At 46.4% G+C, this 24,253-nt stretch overlaps 1 protein-coding gene across 1 annotated transcript in view; it reads left to right on the top strand.

Annotated features, from left to right (window-relative positions):
- MARCHF4 (membrane associated ring-CH-type finger 4) overlaps positions 1 to 24,253 on the top strand; it is a 102,003-nt gene that overhangs the window by 55,503 nt on the left and 22,247 nt on the right. Inside the window, exon 2 of the mRNA XM_059927404.1 lies at positions 23,488 to 23,643. Coding sequence (XP_059783387.1) covers positions 23,488 to 23,643 — 156 coding nt within the window. The remainder of the gene's footprint in view (positions 1 to 23,487; positions 23,644 to 24,253) is intronic.

The following is a 24,253-nucleotide window of genomic DNA, read 5'->3' as shown; positions in this document are numbered from 1 at the left end:
TAAAAATTGCTGGCTCTCTGATTAGCACCATCACTGACATCACCAGCCTGAGTCTGATAGACCCTGTTCCCAAACAGGTTTTCATTTCCCTGAGAAACTTCCAGAGTCCCTAACTCCAGTCTCCTCACCTGCAAATGAGAAATAAGTCTTTCTCTGAATAGCTTGCTGATCTATTTGAGAATCAAATAAGATACATGATCAATGGCACAGAGCAAACTGGTACGTGATATGAAAATACAAGGAAGTATCATTACTGTTTTTTGTGTTTGCGTACTTTTAAATTACTCTCTTGTGTAATAGAAAAACCCAAAGTGGGAGAAAAAATGAAATTAACATCTAACAAAAACCTAATTCCTGTATTTAACTTTTTATTTTTTATCAGCAGAACTTAATTTTCAAATGAAATTTGTGGAAACTAATATATAAAGCAGATTAAAATAGAGCTACTCTGAATGAAGTTTGGGTGGAGATGGAGTACCCAGGGGCCTTGGTTCACACCTGCAGAGACCCCAGGCTCCGAAGAGCCAGGCTGGAACACTGCAGATAGGTCCCAGATGCTTTGATGGTTATAGACTTCTCAGGGTTGCCTCAATTTCCCCAGTGGTATCTGCTCACAGAGATATGCCATCATTCATCTTCTCCTTCTTATTCCTGACCCATTTCTGCTGAAGAGTTGTAATATCTACAGACCCCAATGATGATTTACTCGGTTCATTATTAATCGTTACTAATTGCTTATAAACATCCTTCCCTGGAAAGAGCGCTAAATGCCTTGCACTCAGAGACAGACACTGACAGATCACATAATGAGGCACCCGTGATGTCTCTGACAGAGCAGCTACTGCCAGGAGCCTCCCAGCCTAAGTGTCACCTGCACCTGAATGCTTCATACCCTGGGCTGGAGGCTAAGTATTCCCGTAGCCCCACCTTGTCTGCAAACCAACAAACTCATGCTAAAGAACTCTGACACCGGGCTCAGGCATTGCTTACACCAGAGCAGGGCCATGTGGTAGGACAGAAAACTGACACGAGCCCGGTTCCTACTTTGTGCCAGCCAGGTCACCTACTCCTCTTTTAATCTTCACCTTTAATCCTACTAGGCAGATGACAAAACCCTCACTGAGGTAACTTGTTCAAGGTCACCCAGCCATGGAAGAGTGGGATTCAAATCAAGACCCTTTAGACTTCAAAGACTATGCACTCCTATCCTAAGGGTTATAGACCAACCTATTTTCTTAGGACTTCTAGAAACACTGTGTTAGTATCTATGGCTCACTGCCACCATCATCTCCTTTCATCCTTCCAACATCGTGTGAACCAAAGTATTAATAATATTAGCTAATGCTTATTTGTGACCTGCTATGTGCCAAGTGCCGTTCCAAGTGCTTTCTGTATATTAACTCATGTAATCCTCACCATGACCCAATGAGGCAGGTACTATTCACTATGCAGCTACAAACACTGAGGAACTGAAAGGCTCAGTCGCTTGTACAAAATAATCTCATTACAGCTAGTGCTATTGTCAGAATGTTTGTGTTCCCCCAAAGTTCACGTTGAAATCCTGACCCCAATGTGATGGTAATAGGAGGTGGGGCCGTTGGGAAGTGATTAGGTCGTTAGGGTGGAGGCTTCATGAATGGGATTAGTGCCCTTATAAAAGAGACCCCAGAGAGCTCCTTTGTCCTTTCTACCATGTGAGGACACAGGGAGAAGATGGCCATCTATGAACCAGGGAGCAGGCTCTCATCAGATACCTAATCTGCTGGTACCTCAGTCTTGGACTTGTCGGCGTCCTATAACTGTGAGAGATAACTGTTGTTTATAAGCCACCCGGTCTATGATATTCTGTGATAGCAGCCCAAACAAGTTAAGACAGCTAGTAAGTGGCAGAGCTGGGATTTGAACCCAAGGAGTCTAGCTCCAGAAGCTAGGCTCTCAACAACTGCTAAAATTGGACCGGGGGATTACTAGCTCCAATTTACAGACAAGGAAACTGAGAGGTTCAGAGGGCTTGGGTGACCTGCCCAAGATCACATGGCATTCATTATAGGACAATATGCTGGGGTTTCAGGATAGTGTAGACAAGAGGCCAGAACTTGGTCTGTGAAATAAAAGTGTAATTCTCTTCCACTGGTCAGGTTCAGGGCTAGACTAGCACAACAGGAGCTGCCAAAATAGAGCAGGTATGCCCAAGGCTTAAAGTCAGAAGAAGTCAAGACTAGGAATAGTTGACAAGAAGACAAAGCATGGTAACCAGGGCCAGACATATTGATCCCAGAAAAATTCCTGGGGTGGGGAGAGGGTGAAATCCTACTGGGGTCTCTTTTGAGGGCCTGTGGTCCCATCTTTTGGTCAGTCTAAACTCAAGACTTGCAAGGTCCGGAACTGCAGCTAACCATTAAGTGTTGGAGCCATATTTGGAAAGCCATCTTCTGACTCTGATCAAGCCTGAAGCTACGTGGGAAGGACTACATGTGGGACACCGGAGGGACTTCTGGAGAAGGAAGTTCAGATAGGCTGAGAGGACGGCTGCTGGGGGTCTGGAACTTCCATCAGGCCAGTGGGGAGACTCTGTGGCCTTTGACCCCTCTTCCTCAAGAGGCCATCCTTCTTATGGAGACGTGTATGCGAATGTTCATAGAAACAACCTAGAAACAATCCAAATCTTCAGCAGCAGTAGAGTGGAGAATACATTATGACATATTCATACAGTGTAGCATTCTACAGCAGTGAAAATGTTCAGATTTGTATGTAACAGTCCGAGCCCACCGGTAACTGTGCTCTGCCACGTCTCCATCAAGGGGACTTGTCATGCACTCTCCTGCCACAGGACCCAGATTTGCTGTCCCCTCCCCATCTAGTTAGTGCCTGTCTTTCAGCCCTCAGCCCACATGTAGCACCCTCAGGGCAGCCCCCTGTTGGGTCACTGAGTTCTCTTCAAAGCAGCAGTTTTACATTTGTTTGTGTGATTATTTTATAAATGTTTGTCTCCCCTGCTAGACCAGAAACAGGAACCAGTGTCTGTTTTATTTGCCACGATGTCTCCTAGCATCTTGTACAGCACTTGGCACATAATATGCATCAATAAGTATCTGAATGAATGAATGAATGAATGAATACATGGAAGTGTGGTCTTCTTCCTACACGCTGCTCGACAAATGGCTTAAACCTGTTTTCAATAGCGCTATCACAGGGGTCGCTGTGCACAGTGGGGCTCTGGAAACTCCTACTCCCATGTCAATGAACACAGCTCCCCTGTTATTTGTTTCAAATATTGGCATCCCTCACAGGATACATTTGAAGAAGAGTTTCCAGGTACTTTTTAAAAAAAGTATATTTAAAAACCACTCTTCTAGACCTTGCCCTTCCTGTCAGCTATCCCCTGCTCCCTCCCATCTTCTCTTCCCTTCTTCCTTCCTCACAGAAACTTCCACAGAACTAATGCCTGGCAAAGGTTTAAAAATAGAAGTCCCTCTCCCTCCCCCTCTCCCTCCATTTCCTTTCCTTCCCATCCCCCCATAATTTGTTGTAAAAAAGGAAACCGTCTGGATGTGCCCCACTGAAAAGACAAGCTCTTCCTGACTAAATGAAACAACACGCTGATGTATCCCTCCAGCCTGGTGGTCAAGCCCCCGTGAGTCACTGCGTGCAGCAGCTTGCTCCTTTGCCCTGGGCGGCACGCACACACACCCCCAACCTGGCCACCTCATTCAGGTTTCCAGGTGGAACTCACGGGCACACATTGAAGTGAAACTCTGCGGACACTTTAAGGTGCTACCAATAGGAGCTCCTCCCAAGGGGTCCCCTGGGACGGCTGTGGGACTCACCTACTCAAGAGGGGGGAGAAAGAGAGGCACACTGCCTGGGAGGGGGCGTAAGGCCCGAAGTCAGATGGCAGTCTGATGTGCTTTGTTAGCAGGGTGGGTGTATGAGAGAGACAGACAGACAGAGACAGAGACAGAGAGAGAAATAGGCAAGAGCCCAGAAGGTGTCATGGGGTATGTGTGCAGCCAGTGGACACTGTGCAATTATGAATGAAGAGTGAGACACTGTGGCACAGAAGAAAAAAATAAATAAAAGCTTTTAACATTGAAAAGCTTAGTGTTCAATTCTCAGGTACATCACATAGCCTCTGCATGACATTGGACAAATGACCTCATTACTCCTAGCCTCTGTTCACTCATCTGGAAAGGGGATAATAATACGCACCTCTCAGCACTGTTGTAGGCTTAAAGGAGATCGTGTTTATTTGATGCCCATGTGCACTAGGCAGTTAATCAAGTACTCTTGCTCTTATGTGGCAGGACATCTTCACTCTGATGATATTTAGAAACAGTCAATATAAGAAAAACGAGAGTGGCTAAAAAAACTGCCTTCAGTAAAATTTATAATTTATTAAAACCTGGCAGAACACTCACAGCTTCTTAACAAAATTCAGATCTGCAAACTTTGATCCAGAAAAAAAGTAAATTTGGAAGGATTATAAAGGCCACAGAATAAAATTTTCAATAACAGAAGCTATAATTAGCTAATTTTAATATGGACCCAAACCAGATCAACTAATCAATGAGTTAACACATATTTTACTTATAAAATGATTTATCCCAGTGAAAAGTTTCAATAACATTAAATGAGAAATAGAAAAAAGTGGAAACAGTTTAACTGCTCTATATTAAAAAAGATTGATCAAAAATTAAATTGGCTCAATGGAGTTCTCTTTGGAAAATACATTTTCAAAGAGTTTATCAATGCATACATATCTCCCATTAAAACTTTGCATTTATAAATACAGAATCAGAAAGTCCTTGGGGTGCAAATGGTGAAATAAAAACAATCTTTACCATGGTCATAATGATGATGATGACGACTATCATGAAAAATATTTAGGTGAAAGAAGAGTGGGATTCAGTTGGGTAGATGTGTTGGGATGTCCTGATAAGAAAGGAGTGTTTAGATACAGGGGACGCCAGCATAAGATGTATGTGGTCCCTCTGCCTCTTTATTCCTTAGGGTTTATACTGTGCCATTCCTCTGCGGGACTTAGACAAAAGGAAAAGGGATGAGCGTAGGGAGATGGTTGGCGATGGCAAGCCCTTGATTCCTTCCACATGATTGGACCACCTATGACAGCCCCCAGCACAGGTTGCTCAATTTCCATATGGGTCTATGATAACTCTGGGTTGAGAGGTAATAGGCCAAAGATTCATGGACTGGAGCTCTTTCTCACAGAGTTTGAGTCTGTATGTGGATATTTGCTGTCTTGGCTGGGGCCAAAAGGAGCCTGCCCATCCATTCCTTAGTGATATTTTTTTTTTTAAATTAATTTATCTATTTTTGGCTGCGTTGGGTCTTTGTTGCTGCGTGCAGGTTTTCTTTAGTTGCAGCCAGTGGGGACTACTCTTTGTTGTGGTGCGCGGGCTTCTCATTGTGGTGGCTTCTCTTGTTGTGGAGCATGGGCTCTAAGCAAGTGGGCTTCAGTGGTTGTGGCACGCAGGCTCAGTAGTTGTGGCACACAGGCTTCGTGCTCCGCGGCATGTGGGATCTTCCAGGACCAGGGCTCGAACCCGTGTCCCGTGCATTGGCAGGCGGATTCTTAACCACTGCGCCACCAGGGAAGTCACCCTTGGTGAGCCTTTTAGCAGCTCCTAAGCTCCCCAGTTTGGTTATTTCAATCTATTTCCCCCTCTTTTTCTCTGCCTCTCCTCCATTTTTCTTGCCTCTGGCATTTTTGTCTGAGAGTTAGAGTCAGGGCAAGAAAGGTGATGCTCATGGTGAATAGGGATAGGGTTTTCCTCCAGAAGAGGGAGGTGGGACAGGTAATGGGGGAAATTGTTGCAGAGGTGATGGAAAAGGCACCATGACCACATGAACATTCAGACAAACCCATAGTGTACAACCTTGAACTTACATCTGCCTATCCCCTTTCCTGGCTCCACACACATACCGCTCTTCCCAGTACAGACGTACATTGCCATACCTCCTGATCATCCTCCAATCTTTTGTAACGCCTCTTCATCATGGCTTGCACACAGCCCTGCCCTCCTGCAGCTTGCAACTTAATATTTATCATTCCTCCCACAAGCATTCACTGATTGGAGCTATTAAAAATGCAATGGGTAGACATCATGGATGTGATAGTAAGCTCCTTGTCACTGAGAGGCTGGTGAATGATTAGAAGTGGCACATATAGCATTCTTACTTGCTGAGTTGAATGGTTTCCATGGAGTCTGTGAATGTTTTCCACACTGTCCTACAGTCTAAGACAGACTTGGCTGATGAGGATTTAAAAAACAAAGACAAAAACAACAGAATAAAAACAAAAATAAATGATATTTACCTTACATAATATACATATCAGGAGTAATTCATCTCTTTTGTCAGGTGAGGGTCCAGGAAGAAAGAGGAAGGAAGGGGCAACCAATCATAAGAATAATTTTGCTCTCCCCGCTCCCCTCCTGCAAGGTTGGGCTGAAGGAAGTCTTGAACCTTGATTTAATGACCTTTTGCTCTGGGTGACCATGTTCTGAAAAGACATAATTCAGGCCAAGAAAACTTGTAAAAAACCAAGATAGAGATCAGAAAGTTGATTTATATTTACAGTGTAAGACACTCCTTATCAATACCTAGAGTGCTTATGTCCCCACGTCAAGGGGAGCTTGTTGTAGGATCTTATGTAGCTGAGAAGCTAAACAAAAGATAAGAAGCCTGCTTAGTGACATGGGGGCATGAAGAAGTGAATCAGATACTCTTTAAAAATAATTTGGGTCAAGCAATAGAAATCTACCCTTCTCCACTCTAAGGAGCAAATCTTTCCAGTGCCCTGAGGATTCCCATGGCTACATGTCTCTCCCTCTGCTGCGTTACAGATGCGCAACCATAAATTGCTCTCTCTGGATCCTCTGCTTCAGAGCTCTGAGAGGGGCATGGAGTTTCCAGTGGTTATTGTGCCACTTCCAGTAGCTCTGTTCATCTGTCCATGGAGCGTGCTCACTTCAGTTACAAAGAGCTCCCGTCCCTATGCCTTTGGCCTAGTTCACTTTCAAGCAATTCCTAGACTCGCGTTGAGTTGTTTTGCATGTACAGAGCCTTTATAGCATCTTAAAAAGTCAGACACCATCAGAGACTGGTAGAGATTATTTAATCCTATGTCCTCCAATTAAACAATGAGAAAACAGAGACCCAGAAAGAGAAAGAGACTTGCCCAGTGGCAAGTGGAGGGGCCAAGACTCAAAGCCAGGCTTTCATGCCAGTGCTTCTTATTCATCTCTTACACCATTAGGGATGCACCCACTTTGGGCACTGGCACTCTCTGGGGCACTAGCGTTGCCTGCCATCTGTAAACTTACCCCCAGCCAAGTGACCCCGCCATGCTTTTCAGTACCTTGGATAGCGGAGAAAAAAACCAAGGCTTTCTCTACACAGACCCTGCCAATCTATTGCAGACTCAAGAAAAGTGAGAAAAATCATCCCTTGAAGGGCTGAGCTGATTTGTGCAACCAATTACTTCTTTAAATGGCTGTCTTGCTAATTTCCCAAATATAAATGGTCCAAGTTGGGAGAGATTAGTCACAGGAGCCTGGACACCCAGTTGTGATCTGGAGACCAGGTTTGGTGGCGGAAAGGGCTGTTTCCAATAGCCTGTTCTGTCTTCTAAAATCATGCAAAAATTCCATCTTCTGGCTCTTTTTCCCAAAGGTCAAGGATTTTCATCTGCTTTTTAAGGAGATGAATTTCTCACCATTTCAGAGAGGATTCTGTGTATTAGTCACTTCCTTTATTCCATTTTCATTCCTATGTCCTGAGCTTAAACCAGAAAGATGTTTTACTTCCCATTGAAGAGATAGGAGGTATGACTAGAGGGAGAGGGCAGTGAGAGTAGAAACTGAGGGGTGTGTGTGTGTGTGTGTGTGTGTGTGTGTGTGTGTGTCCGTGTTGGTTAAAAATTAGAAGCTTGTCCTCATATCTTTATAAATTATAAAATTCCATTTTCAACAGTCTCCTTCAATGCATCTCTCTTCCCATAACTGAAATTGTGATAAACTTTCAATAAAAATTTGATAATAAAAACCAAATATACAATAAAACTTTTTAGTAGCTATAAATGATTTTTTTATTGCTTTACATTTTAAAGTATTAATGTAGCACAGTTTCCTTGAAAATTCTGAATATCTAACAAGCTTTTATCTCACAAAATAGTTTTCTGAAAGCATTGATTTCGCTTGTGTATTTTTTGTTTTTCTGCTTTGCTTTTCGCCAACAAGTTCATTATACCACTAGGTCGACAGAGCATGGATGGGTCAATGACCAGCTCCACTCTCCCTTCACTAAAAGTAATCATGAAAACACATTTATTGAGTCTCTGCATTATTCTAAGCTTTTAAATCTGACTATTCTTTCCAACAGTCTTATTAGGTAAGTACTACTATTGCCCTCATTTTAGTGATGAAGAAAGTAAGGTACAGAGAGGTTAAATAACTTGCCCAGTAGTCCCCCAAAACCACACCATGCATCTTTGTGTATTTATACTAACAAACTCACACTGTTTTGTTTTTCATAGTCACGTCCACTGACCTGCACACGTCACCCCGTATGTGTGTTCTAGGAATTGCCATGTCAGAAAGAGCACACGCATTGCCACCAGAACATGTCTTCCCCAACATTATCACATTAATTTATTTAAGTAAAAATATATTAACATTGCTCTGAAACTACAGTACAGGAATGTTGTGCCATTGCTTCAGACCACACGAATGGACAAATGGACACACGCACACACTCATACTGGGGGGATAAGCTTATATATGGAGGGCTCTCTGAGGTGGGTGATACTGGTTTTCTTGGTTATACAAGTGACAGTAACTATGTAGTGCTTCTCTCATGAAAGTCAGGGGAAGCACAGAGATGAGGTTTGTAGGCTTGGTGCTCGTGTGCTGATCACCCCAAGTGCACTGTGTGAGAGAATCCTTGACCCTGGCTGGAGTCCAGCCCTGGAACTGGAACAGTGGTGTTGCAGCCAGGATGACCCCTGAATGTGGGGGTCTTTGCTGCCATGCACCTCCTCAGGGCCTTTCCCTTGAAGCTTCTCTCACCTGTTTTGGGGGAGAGGACCAACTCTTTTGTGCACCTCCTGCCATGATGCTTTCACAGCCAATTAAAATTTTATTCCATTCCCAGCAAGAGAGCTGGCAGCTTTGGGTCTCCTCAGCAGGATGGACTGGCTGCAATTAATGTCTCTTCTGGAGCCTGATTAGCTAAGGGGAGGCCAGAATACTTATCCTAACCCCAAGGCCACCTTTAAATTACAAATGGAGATTCCCCATCTTGTTGCCTCTACTCAGACTCATCAGTTAATGCAAACGTGTTAACCCTTTCTATTTCACTCTTGGGAGTGGAGTTGGATCAGAGAGCCAGAGATCATCTCTCAACTGCACAGTCCCAGGAATAAAGGGAAGGGGAGACTCCTTGATTCCTTTATACAAATTCCAAATCATTGGAATGAATTGAAAGCCTACTCTCTTAGGCACAGGCTAGGAGTTGGGGATTCAACAGAAGCTACAGGTATAACGTTTAGTGTTCCTATGTTGAAGCTTTGAATGTGGAAGGTAATGCATAAGAATAATGCATTTAAGAAAAAAGAGAAAGTCAAAATGGTGGAAAAGGAGAAGGAAATTAATACATATGGGAAGTTTGCTATGTGCCAGATATTTTACATTTATTACAGCATGGATCTTACAAAAACTGCATTTTTACAGATGATGGAACTAAGGCTCAGAGAGGTTAAGAAAATTATCCAAGGTCACAGAGCTAACGTGATAACTTGATTGTACAAATAGCCCTAGATCTTTATATTTCCCTGTAGACACTTCCTTTTGTAATGCCTACTCACACTCTGAAATAGTCAGATGACTTGCTTTGGCCAATGGAACATTAGTAAATTTGATGTAAGCAGAGGCTTTAAAAGTTCTTGTGAATCAGGTCTTGCCCTCTCTTGTTGGTGGGAACTCTTCCCCCATCATGTGAACAAGCCTGAGCAATCCTACTGGATTCTAAGAAACATATGAGCAGAGGTGGACCACCCCTCCTAGATCAGCCAGACTCTAGCCAACTCTAAGATGCATGGGCGAGCCCAGCCAAGACCAGCCAAACCAGATCAGCAGAACCCCTCAGCCAACTTACAGCCTTGTGAAAAATAATAAATGGTTATATTTTAAGCCATTAATTTTGGGGTTCCTGTGCAAGAGCAGCTTGAACTAACTGATACAACTGATAAATGGCAGAGTCAGAAGTTGTTTGATCTTAAAGCGTGTGCGTCATCCACTTGTCATGAAAAAATAGGAAAAGGCTGAAATTGTAGCAGGGAAAATACAGGTTAGATTATGATACGTTTTTAACAACAAAGTTGCCCAGTCATACAAGGGTGTGGCATTCTCATATGTAGGAATCTCAAAGAGAAGTGGTGGGCAATTATCCAGGTGCAGGGTCTTAAGAGTGGGGCCCTTCAGACCCGAGTGCCTTAGCCTCGTAGTTTGCCATCTCAGAGACTGGGCCATGCTGAGACTCTTGACAAGAATACCCTGAGTCATCCCTATCATCTACTGGTTCCCTGGAGAAGGAATACCCCACAGCACCCAGGCTAAGATGCTGCAGCCTCCAGCTGGCTAGGTGCCCCCTGGTTCTCTTTCATGGCTGAGACTCTCCCCGAAGACTGCCTCGGTTGCAATGCTGCAAATTCCTGACTCAGCCCCAATCCTGAAGCCACCTCCTGTGCTTCCCCTAAAGTGGAAAGAAAGATAGAGAGGAAGAGACTGCCTGCATTTCTGTGCCTTCCTTCTCAGGGTCATAGTCACGGCACTACTGACAGTTGTTCATGAGCATGTGGAGAAAGGACAAGACCTTAAGTATGGGCCAATAGCAACAGGTACAGACACATTGTAAGAATATGGATGGGAACTGGCTTGTCTTTCTGAAGACCAGTTTGGCCTTCAGAATGTATTAAGAGCCCTAACAATGTCCACACCCTTTGAATTAGTAATTCCATTCATTCCTGTCTTCTAAGGAAATAATCATGGATATGATGCACAAAATCATGGATCACCGTGAGAAATTTTTCATGACATAGTGTGAAAGAAAAAATACAAGTTAGGGATTTCCCTAGTGGTCCAGTGGTTAAGACTCCGCACTCCCAATGCAGGGGCCCCGGGTTCGATCACTGGTCAGGGAACTAGATCCCGCATGCCACAACTAAAGATCCCCCATGCTGCAACTAAAGATCCCACGTGCTGCGGCGAGGATCCTGCATGTGGCAACAAGGATCCTGCGTGCCGCAGCTAAGACCTGGTGCAGCCAAATAAATAAACGAATAAATATTTTTTTAAAAAGTATAAAAAAAAAGAAAGAAAAAATACAAGTTAAATACTGGCTGTTAATTATGATCCTGATTTGGGGGAAATTATGTGTGCATGGTGGAGTTATAGTTATGAGGAAAATTTTGATTTATTATAAATCTCTCTATATTTTTAAGATATAGCCTTTTCTCTCTCAGCCTCCAGACATGTGGCCCCTTGGCTGTCTTGGACGTAGCAGGGAAACTTACCTTAAAAACCTACGAGACTGGTGAAGGTCTAGGAAAAAAGTGGCTGAAATGATGCATGACATGAGAATAGGATTTAAAAATAGAATTTTTCAGTTGAAGGGACCGCTGCTGAGGGGAAGATGCATAAAGTTTTAAACAATCATGAAGTACAAGGAGAGAGAGAACACGGACTGGGTTGCCAAATCCCAGAAAAAAAATTGTTTTGAAACAAGTCTTGATTTCTTGCTTAGCCACCTTGTCACCTGAAAGAGGTTAAAGGCAAGTAAAAGGAAGTAATGTTTTACATACCACCACTAATTAAATGAAATCACATCATGGTGAAGGCTGAGAATCTGGGCAGGTTTGAGGAAGCGTTTCTTAGCATGTGTGTCTCCTGGGCAGGTGCCGGAGAGCCAGAGCTCGACCAAGGATGCTGAACAGCTCCTAAAAGGAGACGGTGGGCTACAGCCAGCCTCTTTTGGAGGGAAGCACTGCTGGTCCCTCAATATCCCCCCAGTCTTTAAGTGTAGAGGCTTAGGCTGTTCTGTAAGCTCTGGCCTTGTCCTGCATTGGTTTTCATAATACAGATCTGAAAGGGAAGCCTGGAAGCACTGATAAGCACGGAGACTCTGGGGTCCCCCTCCCCTGCGTTATCTCAAACAGGAGAACCCCATCTGCCAAGGATGGTGCTTGACAGGCAGTCTGACCAGAGGCTGGAGGATGGAGAGGAAGGTCTTTGAAGACCACGCCCCTTCCCAGCTCCAGAAGTAAGGGATACAGAATTCTTTCAAAGAAAAAGTAAAACTGCCAAGATGACAGAAGCTACAACCACTTGGAGCAGCTTAGCAGAAGCTTGGAGTCAACAGACTGGCATCTATTCACACGCCGTAGTAATTCCAATTCTCCTTAGCAGGCTTATTCCTGACGGGGAACTGGAGCCAAGACTTCAGGAATAGTACACTTCCTTGAGAGGTGTGAAAAGAACTGGGCTGAACTTTCAGCAGCTCTGGAATGGGTATCGCGTGGTGAGAGGCATCAATATCGAGGGATGTGGGACCGACTCTGAAGCTCTGAACCCAGAGAGGGAGATGTCTGTCATTTTTTCCTATTTCAGTGTTGCCCCACTGTACCACCCTAGGAAAGGCCACTGCCCTCTCTGGGCTTCAGGTTTTTCAGTCTAAATGGAATATAATCTGAACAAAGTTCGTCATGAAGTAGAAATACAAGTCCTATACAGAGAAAGAATTGAAAAGCATTTCAATGTTTACTGCAGCCTCTTTAAAAAGCAGGCAGAGGAAATTATAGGGCAAAAATCTCCTTTTCCCCCTCATACTTCCCTTTCCTTGCTAAGCTCTTTATTACACAGATCATATTAGCCACTCTGCCCTCCTTCCCTGCGCTACCAAGAGCATTGCAAAGCTCTCAGTTGGGCTATGAACACACAAATTCACAGCCTTACCTGAGAGAGGAGTAGTAGCTGTAAACACTCATAGCTTAAGACCTTTTCTTTACCCCACATCAGGGGGTAGAAACACATGCACGTGAGGGAAGAAGATTAGGGGAGGGAGGGGTCTTATGAAACACTGAGACATCTGGGTGCATGGAGAACCGGGGTATCTGTTTTATCCTTCCCTCTCCCTGTAATAAGAAGGCAGTTAGCAGGAGGCGATTGAGTAATTGCCCTCACCTTGCCATTGACTTGTGCCCTTGGCTTGGCCTGACTTGTGGGAAGGAAAGAGAACACGGTGACCTGGAATCTCTGAAATTTCAGCCTGGTGGCCTGGAACCTTGGAAACAGGCCCAGCCCACTGCTGTATGCAAATAGCCCAATTCTGGCCAGCAAGGTTTATCAAAGTTATGTTTTTCTATTAAGTCAGGCAAAGGACTGAGGGCAAATCAGCCTTTAATTTTAGCTCTTTGGTAACAATGGCGATGGTAATGGTAAGTTGTACAGAAAGATACATGGACAGTATATGGCACATTTAGGTCATTAGAAATATGGATATGATTACGAATATGCACATAAAATATGACCTTCTTTCTTTCTGCCAGCCCTGTGGCACTTGGTTTGTTTATTATGCTGATCATGTTTGACTTTACGGAACTGGATGTTATTTAAATTCAATTATTGTAAGGTTAAGTTCTTCTTTCTAGTACCACTTGAGTAAATTTAGAGGCAGTTAGAGGGAATAGGTACATTTGTCTTATGACAGACATAAGGGAGAAAAGCACTGCAGGAATAAAATAATTATGAAAATAGAAAAACATGGTTTGGAGGGTTTGGTTTGGGTTTGTGTGTTTGTTTTCCATGTCTCATTTTGTATCCCTTTTTTTTGAACTGATGAACAGGAAAGCTGGAAAATTTTCCATGAAGAGGGAGGCAGATTATGTGTGTGTGTGTGTGTGTGTGTGTTTGTGAAAGTAAGCTGCTGGTATGAGAGAACTAGAAATAATTATGCGGTTAATTGAATTCAGTGTAGATAACTAGAGCTCATTGAGGCCTTAAATCTTTTTTTTTTTTTCTACTTAGTAATAGAGTCTTTCTTTTTTAAATCAAATTATCTTGCAACAATTCTCTATTTACTCTACCGGTATTGACACACTGTGGGTCTCCTAAAGCCAGGGTTTGGCCTTGGTGCCATTGAGAGGGGAAGTGAGAAGCTTGGGCCTGGCCTGGCTGGAAAGGGAGCGTGTAAAGTGCTATGGATGAGTGGCCAGAAATGGCTCCATCCAGAAAACAAATCGCTGCCTGTACACTGCCTGACACAACATGCAGAGAATTCAGAATGGCTTGTCTGTATATAATAATGGATTCTAGGGCCATGGGGATCTTTGAAGGTCATCATGTCAATCAGCCTGCCTCCCAGAGATAAGGGGGAAACTTGCTTCATCACCCTCCTGGACAGCAGAAGCCACACCCCCTCCTGTTTATCTACCACAACATTTGCTGGTAAGAAGGTCCTCATGATAGGTCATCTTTCTTGATCCCAATTCCAGGGTACATTGACCTCTCTCCCGTCTGTGGAATCAAGAAATCACTGCCTGGTGTCCTGCAGGAAGAAGACACTGAAAGCTTCTAGGTTTCCCTTCTGTTCACTGGCCCCATCTGTGCTCCCTGTTTGTCTCCTCCCTCCCAGCTCTGTTCCCCCAACCCACATCACAGCTACACAGATAGTTGGTCGATATCGCGGACCAGTTTGGTGGTGCCCATAAAGTTGGGAGGATGTGTTATGGATAAGCCTTCCTGTCAGCTGGTCCCCCAGAATATGTGGAGTCCCGGGACTGGTACCAAACAGTTCTTTGCTTTCCCTGTCAACTATCTTTCCTCATAGAGGCTACCTAGGATGGACATTGAGGAGTCTATACTTTCCTTGGCATTCCTCCTAATGCGCCTCCACAATCTCAATCAACTTTCCTATTCCTGTGCCCAATCCTCCCACTCCAATACACACAGGTTCCACTCCACTCAAGAGGGGAAATTCTGATTTTAAGGCGTTGGGTCCTCTGAGTCTTCACAGTGGAGCATCTACAAGGCAAGTGAAACTTTCCTTATTAATACAGACCACATCTCAGAGGAAACTTTAATGCATTCCTATGCTTATAAAAATCTCTGTCTCCTTTTTTTTTTTTTTTTTTTAATTTGGCTACGCCACGCTGCTGGCGGGATCTTAGTTCCCTAACCAGGGATTGAACCTGAGCCCTTGGCAGTGAAAGCACTGAGTCCTAACCACTGGACCACCAGGGAACTTCCCCAAATCACTGTCTCTTAATTTTGACTTAACAAGTGTCTCCCCCCGGCCAAGGGTGGGAGTGAGAGGAGGGAGTGGGAGGAGGGGGTGAGAGGGGGAGTTAGAGCCACTCTGTCCCCCTCACCACCACATCAGTTAATACCCTGTGAACACTGCCTGCCTGGAATTGGGTTCGGAGGAGAGGGGCAAAGGGGAAAAGCGTTTCTGCCGTTGCGTTTATACATTAACAGGGATTCAGCGAGGCCATCTCTCTTTGTCAGGGCTGGAAAGGTAAGGATCTGATGAACAAGGCTGCTGGGGGTGGGAGAAGGGATGGGAGGCAGGGGTCACGGGAGTGGGCAGAGATGCTGTAGGTGTGGGCAGCCCGATGGACAGAACTGGTTTCAGAGCCTTACCCTGCCTTTCTCTTGAGCAAGTAACAACCTCTCTGAGTGGGTACCCTCATAGAGTAAAGCAGGAGAAATAATTATTAGCCTCATTCAGTTATTGAGGTAGTAGATGATATAATGTCTATAAAAGCACTTTGTTAGAACTGTGAGATGTTTATAACATTAGGATTATTAATAAGAAGGGAATTTTATTCAAAGGAGGGAGAAAGGAAGGAAAGAAATTGATCAGTGTTTGAAGTAGGTGAGAAGGTGGCCTTAGAGACAAGGAGATCAGCCATAACCTCTATTATAACCCTTTCCATATTCGCCTAGCATTTACTGAGACCTTATTTTGTGCCAGGCAGGGTGCTAAATATATTTTCTTACTACCCTCCTCCCCCAGTTTCACAGATGAGCCATTTTATTTTAACAGAAAGGACCTCAGTGCTGCCAGCAATTCTACTTACTTCTCTAGTCTAATCACTCTTAAAACTCTCCCAGATGACTATTCTACACCAGTTCTCAGACCTCCAACACCTCCTCCACCACCAGCACTCTCAGTCCATGGCTTTGCTTAATCTAGAAAATGGAAGAAATAGAAAGAAAACTTGCCAAATCCATGGTTAATTCTCAGTTCTTATCCAACTGGACCCAACAGCAGCTTTTGACAGGGCTCCCTGTTTCCTGAAAGACTTTGTCTCCTTCTTCGGCTTTTGGAGCTTCACATTCTCTTCTCAGCCCACGGACCTTCCCTCTCAGGTTCTTCTGGTTCTTTCCCGTCTCCTAAGCTCTGACATCTTGGCATCTTCCAGGAAGCAGCCCTGGTATCCCTCCCTCCTCCCACCTGCACTCACTCCTGGGCTTGTGGCTTTAAACACCATTTGTATGCCAGTGACTCTCAAAGGTATATCTTGAGGCTGGACCTCTCCCCTAAAGTCCAGACAAATATATATTGCCATCCCAATTTCATGTCTTCACTTGGATATTTAACAGGCATCTCAAAATTGACACATCTCCAAATGAGTTCCCAATCTACCCTCCAAAACCTGCCCCCCCCTCAGTCTTTCCCATCTCAACTGAAGACAACACTCCAGCCTTCTCACTGCTGAGATCTTCATCATCCTTGACTTTTCTCCTCTCATCCACCACACCCAATCCATCAGCAAATCTTAATATCTGTATCTTCAAAAATATACCCAGAAACTTCCTCAGAACTTCCATTGCTATCTTCAAAAATATACCCAGAAGTTTCTCAGAACTTCCATTGCTACCCTGCTGGTCCAAAACACCATCACCGCTCTCCTGGATTACAGCCTCCTGGCTCCCTACTTGGCCCGTACTTCCTCCTAGCCTATTTTCAATACAGCAGCCAGAAGCATCCTGTCACACGTGGTCAGATCATGTCACTCTTCTCTGCTCAAAACAAGCTCATGATTTCCCATTTCCTTCACAAAAAATGCGAAGTCCTTAAAATGGCCCACAAGCCTTGCCTGACTTGTCCCCCATTCTTGATCCCCATTATATCTCTGACCTCATGTCCTAATCACTGTCCTTCCATTCACTCTAGCCCAGATACACCAGCCTCTTTGGTGTCCCTAGAACATGCTAGGTATGCTTCTGCCTCAGGGCATTTGCACTTGATGTTCTCTCTGCCCAGCCCCATATTTCTGCATGGCTTGCTCCCTCATCATCCTCAGGTCTTCACTCAAATGTCCCCATTTTTAGAATTTCAACTTGTCCCCTCCCTGGTATTCCATTTTCCTTTTCCCTGCTTATTTTTCTCCATAGCACATAACAACATCTCAGGTACTTATAGTTTACTTGTTTATCGTCTTAAAACGTCTGTCCCTCTTAACTAGAGAATTTTGATTAGTAGCATTCACTGCTGTATCCCTGTCACCTAGAAAAGAACTTGGAACATACTAGATGTATATTTGATGAATAAACGAATGATTGAATGAGGCCCAGAGAGGTTAAGCAACTTGCCCAGGGTCACACAGATTATAAGAGCCTGGGTATACCCGAATCTGTCTGGGATTAGGGTCCAAGCTCTTAACCACCATGTTAGTCTCAATAAAGGGAAATGTCCCTAAACTGCACCCCAAGGCTATTGTTTCCTCTGTTCTGATCTCCCAGAGCTGCAAACTACAGCAGGACTGGGGCTGTCTTTGCTTCACTAGACTATTTTTTTCCTTCTGCTCAGTGGCAAGGGTGCCTGGTGCCCATGTGGGTGGAAGGGGAAGTCTTTGGCTTACCTGCCACTGCCACGGCAACTAGGTAACCTAAGGACTCCAGAAGTAAGGCCTTTCAGATTGAGAGGGGAGAAAAATTGAAGCAAGGCAGAAATAAACAGAAAGAAATCTGTGAATGGAGAAATGACTGGAGTCTTGCGCCTGCAGCTTGCTGTGTTATTTGGCAGCAAGGAAAATCCATCCTGTTCTCTTCCCCACACACCAGCTCAGCCACAGCCAAGGGCTATGGACAACCTTGTCCCGCTTCTAGCATGATCCCACTTAACCCATCCAAGCGGCCTCCTGTTCAGCCTCCCCAGGGAAAGAGGGCCCCCAAGCACTCTCAGTGATCCCTGGTAACACAGAGGACAGTCCTGGGCCAGAAGGGAGACCTGTATCCCGACCCCTTACCCACCTCACCAGGGTGGACTCTCTTAGGCATTTCTTTTATCTCAACCTCCCTCTAGGCTTAGTTGACCCTTTACTTAAGGCATGGCTCCCGTCTTACCTATTTGATTGTCGGAGCATAGATTAGAGTTGTAGTAGAAAAAAACTATGAAACTAAAGTCCTTATGGAAAGGCGAGTTCGAATTGGAATATTTTCACAAGAGGACTTACTTGGGCCAGGCTCTGTGTCCAGCACTTTGCATGCATGATCTCACTCCACTCTTACAGCCAGGCTTTGAGGAGGTAAGAGTTGCCTGCAATGGAAAGATGAAGAAACAGAGCCTCACAGAGGTTAAGAGACTTGCCCAAGTTTGCACAGCCAGTAAGAGCTGAAGAGGCGTTTAAACCTAAGGACTTGGTCTCCCAAAACCATGCCCTTCACCTGTCCCTTACACTGTGTCCCATGGGGGCCCGGGGATTAGAGAAGATCCGTTTTTCTTGCCTTAGTCATTCCCAGGGTGGTCTCTGGGCCCCAAAGCTCCAAGCCGTTCATTGAGAAAGTGTCTGGTGCCCTTTGCATTTAATGAGCTGCTCTGTGCTGCAGAGTTTGCTGAACACTGCAGACAAGTCTGTAATAATCCTCCAGCCCAAAGGCTGGACCCTCAGGAGCTGGGCCAGAGGGGCCTGTCCTCTGCCTTACCCTGGTGCCTGGCCAGCCAGCAAATGCACCCTTATTGTGGAACTATGACGTGCCCAGTCCTATGGGTCATGCAGGAGCACCCCAAATCCCAGAGGAAACAAATGAAGACTGATTAGGGACCAAACTGTGGGTGATGACGCAGGGAGAGAGGATGGGTCTGTAGCTGGCAGTCATGGAGACTTGGCGGAAGGGCTGGAGCTGGACCACAGAAGAGACCCACGGGCACAGGTGCGGGAGGGACAGGAGGAGCCCACGTGCAAGGGGGGCATGAGCAGAGTGTGATGAGAAGTTCAGAGTCTGATGTCAGAAAGACCCGGCTTTACTTTCTGGCCATGCCACTGGTTGGCTGAGTGACCACTTTTTTAAAAAACTAAATTTATTTATTTTATTTATTTATTTTTGGCTGCGTTGTCTCTTTTTTGCTGTGTGCAGGCTTTCTCTAGTTGCAGCAAGCTGGGGCTACTCTTCGTTGCGGTGTGCAGGCTTCTTGCGGTGGCTTCTTTTGTTGCGGAGCACGGGTTCTAGGCACGCGGGCTTCAGTAGTCATGGCACACGGGTTTAGTTGCTCCATGGCATGTTGGGATCTTCCCGGACCAGGGCTCAAACCGGTGTCCCCTGCATAGGCAGGCGGATTCTTAACCACTGAGCCACCAGGGAAGTCCCTGGCTGAGTAACCTTGAGTTGGTCATTTAACCTTTCTCTTCAATAGGGGTCTCTGTTATATTGAGAGATGTTTATCACCTCAATTTCCACGTTCCACCATTTTAACTTTTAATAGAGTTTACTGCAAAGAACACCTTCCTTCAGTCTAACCTGAACCTGGCTGGCTGTTGGCTCATTTCCATTTTTCCTTTCTTGAAGAAGCACAGGTTGACCAGTCAAAGACGGTACAGTGTCCAGGTTCAGGCCTCTTAGAAGCCCTGAACACAAAAACGATTATGGTCCTCCTCCCCAATGTACATAAAAATATGCTAAATCATAAAATAAAAAACTTACGTGAATGCCAAGGTTAAAATAGCTTCTCTGCAGGTTCTTCTTTCTAAAATCCTGGATTGCTTCCTTCATCAAAGTTAAACTTTTCTAACAGCTTTGGTGTCCTTGCTTTCTAATATTTGTGGCACCGAAAGCAAGTCCCTATCCTGCCTTTTGGGTTGTCTGGTGCCAAGGGAAAGCGTGGGGGACTGGGAGCTCCAGGGGAAACTGCATACCTTTGGCCTCTTGGCCTGTGGCCAGGTCATGCTCCCTCCTTCTCCAGATAACTCGGGGGCTCCAGTGATGGTCCCACATCCAGAGCCACGATGGAGAGCCCAGGTCTTGTTATCAGTTATGCCTGGCCAGCGGCTCTTCCTCCCTTGTCTCATGGCTGCCGTTTGGAAAACAAGGAGAACAGCCTTTGCTGTTGCTTGGCACCGTTGCCAGGGACCGGAAGTAATGCCTCTTACTTGATTGGCAATTTGACATGGCTGCTTAACCACCCGATTAATCAAACCCAGCTCATCCTTTAGAGTTAACGAGCCTAAGAAATACTGCCATGAATAATGAGGGCTTTTGCCTCTCCCTCAGCACCTCTCCCCAACCTCCCCCTCCTATTTTTTTCTCAGAACCACACAGCAGCTTCTCAATACCAAGGGCCTCAATGGCTGTGGTGAGAGCCCGGCAATGTGGGCATCTCCTGCCTGTTCCACTTCTCTCCCTGGAGCCACCGCTGCCCACCTGGGGCCAGAGGCTGGCCATGTCCTAGAGGAGCAAAACCTCTTATTCATCAAACAGCTGTGTGTGCTGCACTGTTAAAGTTGGATGGAGTGTGGGATTCCCTGGCGGTGCAGTGGTTTAGACTCTGTGCTTCCACTGCAGGGGGCGCAGGTTCGATCTCTGGTCGGGGAACTCAGATCCCACATGCCGCGGGGCACGGCCACAAACAAAAAAACGTGGGATGGATTGTCTAATTGTTTCAGGCACTGTACTAGGTGCTAAGGGTGCAAAGATGGATATAAGATACATATTGCTTCTGTGAGGGGTCACAGTGTAGTGACCCAGAGACACATGGGGAAGTGCTCTCACAGCAGGCATAGGAAGGCTCCAGGCCTTCAGCCACAGTGAGGGGGCCTGTCAACACTGGGGGATCAGAGTGGGGAACCAGGGAGGACTTTATGGGGATGAGGCGCCCTGAGCATTTCTGCCACCATGTTCCTTCATTGTACATATATACAGGGAGTGCTGGGCACGGAGTGAGGTGCTGGGGTCCCAAGGTCAACAGGATGGACATGGTTCCCGTTCTTATGGAGTGGGCAGTCTCATCCCCGTTCCTCAGGGCCAGGCAGGAAACCCGAGCAGATGCCTGACTTATGTTTTCACTCACTCAAACACAAAGGTTGTTGAGGACCTGCTGAGAGTAGGCTAGGCGCTGGGGGAATGGGGTGCAAAGATGAATGACCCCCCCCCATACCTGCCTTCCAGGGCTCCTCTGGGAGGTAGACAGGCATATGCTGAGAGCCTCATAAGGTTGTGCTGATACGGCCCTCAGTGATCAAGGCATTGCACTCAACCTAGAGAAATCAGGGATGACTCCCTGTAGGAGGTGGCTTTGGAACCATCATGAAGACAGAGAAGCAGTTTGACAGGTATACCAAGTGACAAAGGACACTCTAGAACACATCCAGGCCAAGGGGCAGTCTTTGAATGATACAAGTTGAAGTGAAAGGGAAAGATGATTCCAAGCATCTTGGGAGGAAATGGCTGGTTCTACAGTCTACAGCCAAGAGCATGATTAAATATACAAATGAAGCTCTGTAACTTATAGGTCAGGAGCTCCTGTGCCTGCTTATTCAAAGTTGGGAACAAGATGTGGTTTCCTGAATAGTGAAATCCCCAAACTAACAGAGACATGGCTTAAGTGGCCATATCCCAAATACATCAGCGTGGGGCGTAGGGAATGGGGCTGTACATGGCAGCTCCTGGGTCCTTTGATAGGAGTGAGGCAGAAGACATTTTCCCAAAATAGATGAGTTGGGGGAGGGAGGGCATAGGAAGTAAGGAAGGGGGAGGCCACGGGATAGATCAGAAGGGAGCACAGGTTGGGGAGTTGGGTGGGACCCCGCTGCTAAAGTCCCTGAGAAGGTATATGAAGGCGTTGGGTAGACAGGAGTCAGCAAGAAGAAATGATAGACCCTGAGTGAGGAGGGAGAAAAAGAACACACAGGGGGAGAGAGGGGAAAGGGGGGGGAGAGGAGAGAAGAGGAGTCAGGGAGGGAGGCTCAAGGAGGCACTCTGGGGCTGCAGCATCAGGCCCAGCAGGAAGCAGACGCAGGCTTCAGTCGTGGTCATGGGACGTATGGTCGCAGGGTGCTCTGGACACTGAGCCCAGCTCTGCGGTCCACTCACAAGGGGCTTCAAATCCAGCCACCGTCTTTGCCTCCCTGCTTCGAGGCCTGCCCCAGGCTGGGCTTCCCAGTCACTCCCAACCAGGCCCGAGGGACGTGCCCAGAGGGCCCCAGGCCTTCAGAGAGGGCACCTGCCCAGCCTCCTAGGTCCCCAGGATTCAGGCCTGCCTGCTATGTTTTTGTCACTCTGGGGCCACGGGCAAGAGGCTTCACAGAGGGGACCTGGGTCTCTACGGGCTGTCCTTCAGAAGAGCGCAAAAGCTCAGGACCAGAGCTCCGGACCCAGGCAAAATGATCCTCACAATATACTGTATTCAAAACTTGGATTCGCTGTTGACATTTGACTATGGGGAGATTTTACATTAAAAAGTGCCACCTGCCCACATGTCGCGGAGCAACTAGGCCCGTGAGCCACAACTACTGAGCCTGTGCGTCTGGAGTCTGTGCTCCGCAACAAGAGAGGCTGCGATAGTGAAAGGCCCGCGCACCGCGATGAAGAGTGGCCCCCACTTGCCGCAACTAGAGAAAGCCCTCACACAGAAACGAAGATCCAACACAGCTAAAAATAAATAAATAAATAAATAAATTTAAAAAAAAAAAAAAAAAAAAAGTGCCACCTAGATTCCCACATGTACAGCTGATAATGGCTGTCCCTTTCACTGGGGTCTGGGCCCTCCAATCCGTCCTAATCCCCACCAGCTGGCTTCTGTCACTTGTGTTTCCTGTCTGGCCCTGAGAGCACTTGAGTTTGAGACCCCTGGCTGAGCCTTTAAAGAGAAGCCTATCTAGGCTGACACCCCCTTTGGATGGCAGAGGGCTTCCGCAGAAATCCCCCGACTCATTTCCGCAGAAACCCTAGGACTTGGGCAGTACCGAGTAGGACCCGGGCTCAGAATTGTTAGCTGACTTCATGGAAGCTGGGGATCTGGAGCCCAGGCCTCCCCCCTAGTGTCTGGGGCCTCCCAGCTAAGCCTGTGGTCTGGCCTGCCCCGAGACGGGGAGGGCTGGGGGGCAAACCAGCACTCAGGCGGCCAGACCCCCAACGCCACCCGCAGACGGCGGGGCTCGGGCCTCACCACCCTCCGCCTCTCTCCCTGCAGGGGGAGCTGCTGAGCCCGTGCCGCTGCGACGGCTCGGTCAAGTGCACGCACCAGCCTTGCCTCATCAAGTGGATCAGCGAGCGGGGCTGCTGGAGCTGCGAGCTGTGCTACTACAAGTACCACGTCATCGCCATCAGCACAAAGAACCCTCTGCAGGTACAACCGGGGGCTGCCCGCTGGGACGCTGGGGCTCCGGCCCGGGGTTTCCCACAACCCCTGCTTTTCGGCGGGAGGACGACTTCACCTTAGAGTCTGGGCGGTTTGGAGAAAAAGAAAGAGATGGGCCAGGTGGGCGAGACCGCGGATGGCAACCGGGCAGGAGGGGATGAAAGAATTTTTGTGTTTTCTCTTAAGCCTCAGCCAGAAGAGGAGAAAGGGATTGGGGCCAAGAGAGAGAAATAGATACAGGAGTAAAGAAATGTGGAGAATCAGATGGAAGAGAGAGAATAAGTGAGCTAATGGATGACTGAATGAATGGATGAAATCAGAAAGATAAGGAAAAGGAATAGGAAGAAAAGAGGGGAGGGAGGGAAGGAGGGAGGAAAAAAACAAGAAAGAAAGACCAGAGGACAGACAAGTGCAGGAGGGGAAAAAGATAGGGTGGGAGGGTGAGGAGAAAGAGTGATAAAGCTAAGGGCGGAAAAGAAGAAACAAAGAGAGAGGAGACTCAGTGGTACTTCCCAAACTTGAATGTGTCATTCACCGGGAACCTTGACAAAACACAGACTGTGATTCAGGCGTGTGGGGTGGGGCCTGAGAGCCTGAG

Source organism: Balaenoptera ricei, chromosome 7, assembly GCF_028023285.1.
Source record: "Balaenoptera ricei isolate mBalRic1 chromosome 7, mBalRic1.hap2, whole genome shotgun sequence".
In the NCBI taxonomy this organism is placed as follows: domain Eukaryota; kingdom Metazoa; phylum Chordata; class Mammalia; order Artiodactyla; family Balaenopteridae; genus Balaenoptera; species Balaenoptera ricei.
Note: the sequence above shows the minus strand (reverse complement) of the source record. Positions and strands in the feature narration are given on the sequence as shown.